General features: G+C 40.5%; 1 protein-coding gene across 3 annotated transcripts in view; it reads left to right on the forward strand.

Annotated features, from left to right (window-relative positions):
• Positions 1-9,657, forward strand: part of tut4 (terminal uridylyl transferase 4) — a 21,556-nt gene that overhangs the window by 3,350 nt on the left and 8,549 nt on the right. For all 3 annotated transcript variants that reach the window (XM_034880496.1, XM_034880497.1, XM_034880498.1), the window contains exons 3-15: positions 1-21; positions 1,090-1,206; positions 1,705-1,882; positions 3,710-3,798; positions 3,897-3,948; positions 5,056-5,125; positions 5,694-5,820; positions 6,212-6,331; positions 6,671-6,853; positions 7,001-7,175; positions 7,266-7,831; positions 8,329-8,479; positions 9,284-9,370. The exon at positions 1-21 is cut by the window's left edge and continues 122 nt beyond it. In XM_034880496.1, coding sequence (XP_034736387.1) covers positions 1-21; positions 1,090-1,206; positions 1,705-1,882; positions 3,710-3,798; positions 3,897-3,948; positions 5,056-5,125; positions 5,694-5,820; positions 6,212-6,331; positions 6,671-6,853; positions 7,001-7,175; positions 7,266-7,831; positions 8,329-8,479; positions 9,284-9,370 — 1,936 coding nt within the window. The remainder of the gene's footprint in view (positions 22-1,089; positions 1,207-1,704; positions 1,883-3,709; positions 3,799-3,896; positions 3,949-5,055; positions 5,126-5,693; positions 5,821-6,211; positions 6,332-6,670; positions 6,854-7,000; positions 7,176-7,265; positions 7,832-8,328; positions 8,480-9,283; positions 9,371-9,657) is intronic.

Raw genomic sequence — 9,657 nt, forward strand, 5'->3', positions numbered from 1 at the left:
TACATCCACCGACTGGTGAAAGTAAGGAATCAGTTCAGTCTCGCCTGATATACAATAAATGGAGCGCTCTGCTCATCTATATGCTGCATTATGGATCTGCTAGATCTGTAATAGATAGTTTGATATGTTTTATAAATAGATCCACGGATAAACACATTTATTTATCTGTCAGTCTCTGATCAAACATAATGTTTTGTTCTTGTTTATAGACCAGATGGTTTTAATTATGACCAGAATTCAACAGTTGATGGAAGTCTACCTACTCTATGAATACAGAAGCCACAGATCCTCTAATTGTAAATTCATACTACTTGTGCTTTTTAATAATGGAAAAGGAGTAGATGTAATTTTTAAGAATTTTAAACTAACTTCATTTGACTAAATCAGACACACATTGTTATTCCCAGCAGAGTATGTTTTATATTTCATAAAACATGCCTGGAGGGGATTTTTTAACTTCAATAGAGTTAATTGTCAATGAGCAATAGGATCTTGTTTTCCTCTGGGATGTATGGAATTTCCTAAAAAGCTATCCCAAAACTGGCTGCAAAACAGTGCTTGGTTAATAAATAACTACACGCACTAAAAACTGAGCTCTAATAGGTTTTGGTGGAACAATAACGACACCCAAGAGCGGCTGACTGATTAAGTTCTTGGTGTTTAGTTGAGATTTACAAGTTATGTCTAAATTACTGACAGGTCCATTATATATGATGTGTTGAATAGGTCTTTTGGTAACAACCCAAATGAGAATATTTAGAGCCAAAGATGTTGTACAGCTGTTTTGTGTTGAGACAAAATGAAAGGCTGATGCACTGAAGGAGACATTGGGATTATTTTGATAAATAAAAAAAAATAATAGTAATGCAAACACCTTCCTCCCATTTCTACCCTCTCACATTGGCTCATGTAATCATCGTCAGCCTGTGGTTTTCCTTTGCTACTGATTGGCTTGTTTGTATCTCCACCTAGAATAAGCAGGTGGGATTAAACAAGGCGATTATGATCATGTGAAAATGATAAAACTGAAGAACTGCAAGAGAACCGCCACAAACCAATCTGCCTTTTCCTCTCTTCCTGTTTCCACAGCAGTCCCCCGAGTACCCAAACTATCATTACTTATGCAAGCTGTGTTCGGTGCACATCGAAAACATTCAAGGAGCCCACAAACACATCAAGGAGAAGAGACACAAGAAGAACATAATGGTACGGGAACTCTAAGTCTGTGTTGTCACTCATCCCAGCACTTTAACTTTTTATGTAAGCACTTCTGAATGGGCCTAAAGTATGACTTTAGGATGAAGTATTTTAAATGTGTGAAGGAAGAGAAAAGGAGCGCTTCTTTTTCTGGGCGATGTTTGAAAAAAATGTCTAATTAGGTAGTCTTTGGTGCAGGCGTAATCCAATAGTGTCAGAACAGCAGGAAACAACAAGGCACTCTTGTTAAAGAAAATATGAATAATCATTTTATTGATGCGGCTAATGCATGGGTAAAGGTAAGAAATACACACATTGCATTGCCCCCCCTCTTCACCCTGAAGAAGGCCTGTGCTCCCAAACCGTGTGTGTATTTCTTTTGTCTTTTGCTATACATTAGCTGCCTCCAATAAAGGCTTTTTAATTATTTTCTTCCACCGAAGGTGCCTTTGTTTTTCATGCTGTTCTAAATAGTAAAAGTAGTTTACGTGCTCTGTTGTCTGTCAGGAGAAACAGGAGGAGAATGAGCTGCGTGCCCTGCCGCCCGCCTCCGCGGCCCAGCTCAGGGCCGTGGACGCGGCGGTCCTAGAAACAGCCAGGCAGCACGGCATCTCGGAGGAGGACTTTGAGGTCCGGAAGGCCGTGGTCATCAGGATGGAAGAGATCATAAAGAAGCACCTCTCAGGTTGGATGCTGTGATGCCACTCAGCCGCCGCCGCCGCCTTCTTGTTTTGGACAAAGACGACACAAAATACAGAAAACAAGCATCTCTTATGCAACACAACACATGCTCTCACATACATTCTTCTTCTTCTTCTTCTTCAGATATCCTTGTTCCCATACACAAAAACAAACTTTGTACATAAGTAGAGATGCACCGATTGACCGGCTGGTGACCAGAATTGGCCGATTGTCACGTGATCGGCCATGACCGGCCGGTCAGTCTGCCATATGACGATTTTATGCCGGTCAAATGCTGTAAATAAATAACATTTTAAAAGCTGCCATACACAATGCATAGGGATTATATATAGGTTGGCAAATAATAACAATAAACCCATTATTAATTACATTCTTAGTCATTGTCTTAATGTAGTGTAACTGAAGGATGTAAATAATGCACCTAAAATACAAACATGAGTAAGGGCATGTAACTGTCGCCATTATATCGAATCAACAGCCACGTGCTTCCTAGCAACAGGTGAAAACACAAACAACAAAATCACCAGCTACACACGCATTTTCCACTGGCTAGTCATCCCTAGCACAGCAAGTCTCTTTCTCTCACTTTTCTGCTGGGTGGCGCACGCTATGCTCCGACATGCACTCTTACAATCACTGCTTATAGGCGGCCCTTTGTACAAATGCTTTACCTTTTTTCCCTGTTTTCATACAGAAGTTTAGTATACCCAGATAGGTTTATATACATACGCCACTAGGGGGCGCTACAAACGCAAGATAGGTGAGTGACATTACACACATTTTAATATAAATCACATATCATTGTTCAATCTTCACAAATATCTCAGGACATGTCCTCATAAGTACCTGAACCACGCCCTAAAAGTTTCCTTTAAATTGAACACCGTGGGCGTTTGTAAATGCAAACAAACTGCAGGTGATGTAGCGCAAATTAGGCTGTAAATGACCAAATGTTTGCCCAATTAATTAAAAAAACTTCTAGGAAATGTCTACATAATGACCTCATAGATCACCACTAGCGGGCGCTTTAAATGCACTATAACTGGACGTGGAATAACAAATCAAGCTTTGAGCTTGGAATCGCAGCTTAAAACATTTGTTTTTGTGTTGGTTCTCCAATCACCGTGAGCTGGACTGAGCTATATATCACACTGAATTAAAAACAAATGTTTTTGACTTATCAGTTGTAGGCATATTAAACAAAGTGCATTGTTTGTCCAATCGTTACAAAGTTTGCAATATATATTTCATAACAACGTAGGACAACAAGTGAAACTACTTCAAAGTCGCTATTGAGAGAAAAGGGCTTGAACCTGCCAATCGCCGCTTCCAGCTTTATTTTTGGTGTCTGGTTTTGTCGGTTGTGGAAGAAGTATTCAGATCCTTTACTTAAGTAAAAGTACTAATACCAAACTGTAAAAACAGTCTGTTGCAAGTAAAAGTCCTGCATTCAAAATGTAATGCATAAGTATGTCGGTATCATCGGTAAAATGTACTTATACTTATTAAAGTATTTAAAGTGCTCAGTGCAAAACAATCCTCCAATTTTAGAAACTAAAAACAATCAAAGCCGTAATCAACAATCAAAAATTATAACCGATATTCAACCAAGTGTTTCATGGTCTTATTGGACTTGTAGGCCAGTATATTGTTGGGTAGTTTAATTTAAAATAAAACATTGGATAGTATAAACTACATGTGTTTCGTGTGCAAACATATTAATTTGTGAAGTAACTAAAGCCGTTTTAAGCATTTCTGAGTGTGAAATATGCTGTATCTATTTTCTAATGTCTCGTCTTTGGTTTTCCAGCTTGTGCTCTCCGTCTCTATGGTTCATGTCTAACCCGATTTGCCTTCAAGAAGAGTGATATCAACATTGATGTCACCTACCCCTCCTCAGTAAGTCTGCTTCTGCTAAGATTGTATTTTTACTAAATACAAACCACACACAACCATTCCTTATAGTTGACTTTCTCTCATTACGTTTGTCTGTTCAGATGACACAACCCGAGGTCTTGATTCAAGTCCTGGGAATCCTTAAGAAGAGCCGTAAGTTTAGTTTATTGTCAAATACATTAAAGTGGTCGGTGCGTGTTCAATTTCCCACGAGTTGAGACCTGATCATTTGTTACTAAGGCGGATGACCTACTGATCTGGTTTTGTCTGGAATTACCAGCTGTATCTTGTTGGTTCATGTCTGCAACATTTTTTAACAAGTGCTCAGAAATTCCTGATGTGTTTTGGTCTTGAATTAGAATAAAATGTTTCTTCTTAAAGGAGAATTTCAGTCGATTTCAACATGTTTCTCTGTTGATTGGAAATTTGGAGTGCGGTCAGTAGAGAGAGAAACCGAAACGATCGGTGCTGTCTACACCGTGTTATCCTCCTGCTAGAGTTAGCATCCAACAGGCTGAAACAGGGCAAGTTTTAAACGTGTTTTTAGCCTCCAAACATGTTCACAATGTCATTAAAAGTGCCTCCCCATGTGCAGTGATTCCTTCTAAATGAACACAGTGAATCGGACTGCTGGAGATGTAACAGAAATCAATCAGTTGTGTTAATTAAAAAACAAAAACATTTAACGTAAATCCTGAAGTAGAATTAGCAGGAGACAAAGTTATAATTGAGGTAAGTTTGGAGATACCATCCTTATTTAATCATTAAATTAATAGCCTACAGATTTTTGTTTCATCTCTTTCCTGTGTTGTAGTTTGTAGACGGTCCCTAAGCTCTCCAACTGTCTTCTCTCTCCACCGGAACTAAACACCGCTGAATTATCACAACGTTCATGCATTTCTTTTACATCTACATTCACTGTGTTCACCCAGAAGCAATCACTTCACATGAGGAGGCACTTTTAATGACACTGTGAACATGTTTAGAGGCTAAGAGAGTGCTAACTCTAGCAGGAGGATAACACAGTGTAAGCAGCACCGATTGGTTTCATTTCTCTCTACTGACAGACCTCCACATTTACAAACAGAGCTACGTGTTGGAGTCGACCAGAATTCTCCTTTAAGGACCTCATCCGCGTAGTTTGGATTGTTAATGCTTCTTTGTGTGTGGTTCCACTTTTTATTTAATGCAGTTGAGTTTGTGTTTGTGCAACCCTCTTGAAGGTCGTTTAGTTTTGTTTATTCTGTCTTTCTTCTCTAGCCGAATATTCTGAGGTTGAGTCCGATTTTCATACCAAAGTTCCTGCTGTGTTCTGTCGGGACGTTAGCAAGTGAGTGCTGCCTGAAATACATCGATGCAGTTTGTATATTATATTTGTTTTCTCTTATTAATGAAATCATTTGTCATACAGCTCTAGAGAGAGATTTTAAGATAACAGGAGTGATAGTATAATACGTAGTTTTCATATTTTTCTAAACATTTGTTTGTGACTTTATGTGGATGACTAGAACAAGGAAATCTTTATACGTGCTAACCAGGAAACTTTAAGTGCACCCTGGCACCTAAAGAGTCAGCTGCTTCAGAGGATCTTATTTTAGTGTACTTATGTAACTGCACATTGTTACAGTTCAAATCATCTCCCCCTCTCCTGACATCTGAGGCATGCAGTTCCAACACTAATTTACAGCCTGTCACCAACTTTAGTGCCTCCAATAAAACATCCCCTCTAAAAAGAAACGGCAGTTCCTCTCTGCCTCCAGTGTTTTACATGTTAAACACAACATATTCTGTATGGTATCCCTCAATGAGCCGAGCAGCAGGAGTTTCTGTTCAATATCAATGGAAGAATTGAATCCAATTTTTCATTGTCGTCTTCCCTCACCTCTGTTCCTGTGCAGCGGCCTGTTGTGTAAAGTGAGTGCAGGTAATGACGTTGCTTGTCTCACCACCAATCATCTGGCAGCCCTCTCTAAACTGGAACCCAGACTGGTACCACTGGTGCTGGCCTTTCGCTACTGGGCAAGGGTAAGGCCACACTGCCACTGAATCCTCAGCTGAAATAAGAAGAAACAAAAAATGTACTTGTTTTTTCTTCTGTGCATGTTGCGACGCATGTCAGCAAATACTGATATCCCTTTTGTAGTACAAAAAGCAGGTGTCTGTCAGCGGGTTTGTAAAGTTGTAAAATGTATACTTTTACTAATTGGTATGTTTAATAAATTACACACAATATACCAGTTCCACTGTCTAGTACACCCTGATATCAGACAAATTAGATTTTAAAGCAGACCGCTGAAGCTATATTACTTCTATGTACAAAATGCCAATAATGAATTATGAATGAAAAATTTGAATAATGGCCAAAGTGTAGATTAACACAAAGCGTTTTTCTCCCCCTAATTGTTTATCTCTGCAGCTGTGTCACATTGACTGCCAGGCGGAAGGTGGCATCCCCTCGTACTCCTTCGCCCTCATGGTCATCTTCTTCCTGCAGCAGAGGAAAGAGCCCATCCTCCCCGTCTACCTGGGCCGCTGGGTAGGTGAAGGTTTTCCAGGTTTTAGCCTTGTCCCCTTTCACAGGAAAAATGTTCAGTCTCCCTTTTAAGGTGCTGTAGGTAAGACTTACTCTCTGTCAAATTTGCCGAAACTGACCCTCTTTCCGAGTAGAGACTACATGAAGCAGGTAAAAAAATAAATAAAAACAAGGCTAAAATGCACAGCTTCCTGTTCAGATGCAGATCAGGGTCAGGAGTGGGAATTGCGTGTCAATCACTGCTCATGGCCTATACATTTACAAGTTCCTTCCTACTGCGCAGCGCTGTTGAAGAAGGTCTGGGAATGCCAGACAATGTTTGACTTATTTTTCCTCTTTCAGATCGAAGGCTTTGATGTGAAACGCGTGGACGAGTATCATCTAACTGGAATCAGTTTGGACAAGTTTGTCCGGTGGGAGCGCAGACCTCCGACCTCCACAGACAACCGAAACGAGGCCAGAGGAGAAGGCAGACCCAAACCAGAGCAGAAAAAGCCCGATGACACTCATTACTCAGAGGGCTTGGTGAGTCTCGCTACAGCACACAGTCACATCGTAAAAGAACCATTGACTGTAATTCATATTTCAAGGGATATGTTTATAGAGGGCAGTGTTGATATTCTTGCTTTGTCTACCCGCTTTTAACTATCCCTCTGTCGCTGTCCCTTAAAGACCCGCCTCACCCTGAACCTGGGTAAAGATGTGTCGCTGGGCCAGTTGTGGTTGGAGCTTTTACGTTTCTACACACTGGACTTTGCTCTTGAAGATCACATCATCAGCATCCGCCTAAAGGAGCTCCTTTCTAGGGAAGGGAAGAACTGGCCTCGTCGCAGGCTTGCTATTGAAGGTGTGAGAGTGTGTTGGAAAACTCATCTTACAGGTCTAAAGAAATTTCCAAAATTCACTCTGTACGTCTTATTTGTTCTCCTTCTTTTAGATCCCTTTGCCCTGAAGCGAAATGTTGCACGCAGCTTGAACAGCCAAATGGTTTTTGAGTACATCCAGGAGCGCTTCCGTACGGCTTACAAATACTTTGCCTGCCCTCAGAGAAGGGGCACGGGGGGGCGCCAGAGAGGCAGGAACGCAGACAAGACACGTGCAAAATTGAAAAAGGTTGACAAGAAGGAAGAAGACGACGACGACGGGAAAGTTGAAGGAAGTCCGTGCACTCAGAGGGGGTTTGAGGAGGACGAGGAGCCTGACAGCGATGATGAAGATGGATTAGATTTGTTCAGAAAGAAGGATGAGAAGACCTTAGACGCCAGCCTCATGGACATGGTTCTCAATGAGGGCAACAAACCTTCTTTTTCCCCCAATGGCCTGCTGGACAGTGACAAGGAGGGGGAGGAAGAAGAAGAAGAAGAAGCGGAGGAGGAGGAGGAAGAAGAAGTAGATGAAGAAGATGAAGAAGAAGAGAAAAGCGGTGTTTCAGACATGGATGGACCAGTACCATCAGAGGATCTGCACTATGTGTTTGACAAGATGATTTTCACTGGTGGGAAGGTAATTACGATAAACACCATTCACCCTACATGTTGTTGTTTTCATTCAATAGTCAATGGCATCAAATCAAGAATTGTTTTAATCAAGATATTTGAATTGATTAATAAATGTAGTTTTGACAAAATAATAATATTCTGCAACACTATTTAATATAGCTTGTGATAAAGCAAATTTCAAAATAAAGCTAATTTTTTAGCAGTGTACAAGAATCCTATTATCTGTCAGTGAAGGGTTCACTTAGGTGAGATGTTTCAATTTAGGGAGGTTCTTTATTGGTTGATTGACACACGGGACATGCAAGACTTTACATTAACATTTTTATAAGCTATGCAACATGCGACATTGCCCGACACAGATGTTTTGTCCCAGGATCTTCTGTAACTAATGCAGGATGGCTGCAGCAATTTGGAACTCTGCTATGCTATTCTGTCTTGCAGTTACTCTGTGTTATTGAAGGCTGTCAGGTGTAATCGGCTGTTTTATTCATCGTCTTCCAGCCTCCGACTGTTGTGTGCAGCATCTGCAAGCGAGATGGTCACCTGAAGGACGAGTGTCCTGAAGACTTCAAGAAGATTGAGCTAAAGCCTCTGCCTCCGATGAACGACCGCTTCAGAGATATCCTCGATGGGCTCTGCAGATTGTGCTACTGTACGTAGTCAATAGTGCACTTTCTTCACTTAAATCTTTTTTGGATTGGTTGCCCTTAATGTACATACAAAATAGACTGTTTATATGTGAGGCATGTGGATTTAACAGTGTATACAGCATATACAAACATATGTTATTTGAAGGTACAGTAGATTTTTTTTGATAATTGAATTGAGGTATCACAATAAGTGAAGAGTTGGAACAGAAAAAAGATTTTGTGTGTTAAGAGGATACCATTAAAAAGTTACCTGGTCTCCGGTTAGCTCAGTTGGTAGAGCAAGCACACATATATAGAGGTTTTATTCCTCATCACAGAAGGTCCTGGGTTCAAGTCCGACTTGTGGCGGTTTCCTGCATGTCTTCCCCCTCTCTCTCCCCTTTCATGTCTGAGCTGTCTTATTAATAAATAATCCAAAAAAAAGTAAATTTCATTACATTTACTCCCAACTATAGTATGAATAGGAAATAATTTATAAGGTTTACACTTATATTAACCTGCTTTAAATTAGTGAATCAGTATGAGACATGAAACTCTATCACAGCACCTTATCAGTGCTAGCCAGACTAGGCTGCAGCTAGTCATAGTTTTTATTATCCACATTAAAAATGTCTTGTTTTGTCTGACAAAAACAAACACACATTCAATTTAATATAATTGAGAACATTAAAAGTGGCACATTCTCACATAAAGCTGGACACTGGACGCAGTAAATGATTACAAATTAATTTTATAATTTGATGGAATTTGATTACTTAATTGCCGCAGCTGTGTGTGTGATTGAATTTCTGCTCTGCTGTTTGTAGATGAATTGTCACCTACTCATGTTGAGCTGCAGAAGAGGGAGCAGATCCTCTACAGCCTGGAGAGGTTCATAAGGAAGGAGTACAACGGTGAGCATTAAGCATGAAGTCCTGCGGACAACAAGCTGTCAAGTATTGACCGGAGCCTTTGTGTATGTTCTTCCACTGAAGAGAGAACCAGGCATTGTTCCCTATGCCTACAATGTATTTACTTATTTAATTGGATGGCCTACTGTTTACTCTCTTGACGTTTCATGTCCAAAGCCACCAGCAATTCATGAGACAATGCAGGGCTTAAAGTATTTTGGCACCGTGCCGGATCCCCGGCGTACGGCTGTGAGGGAAAAATACTCTCTCTTTCCCTCTCTCTCTCTCTC

The sequence above is a fragment of the Etheostoma cragini genome, chromosome 9 (assembly GCF_013103735.1).
Source record: "Etheostoma cragini isolate CJK2018 chromosome 9, CSU_Ecrag_1.0, whole genome shotgun sequence".
NCBI classification, from domain to species: domain Eukaryota; kingdom Metazoa; phylum Chordata; class Actinopteri; order Perciformes; family Percidae; genus Etheostoma; species Etheostoma cragini.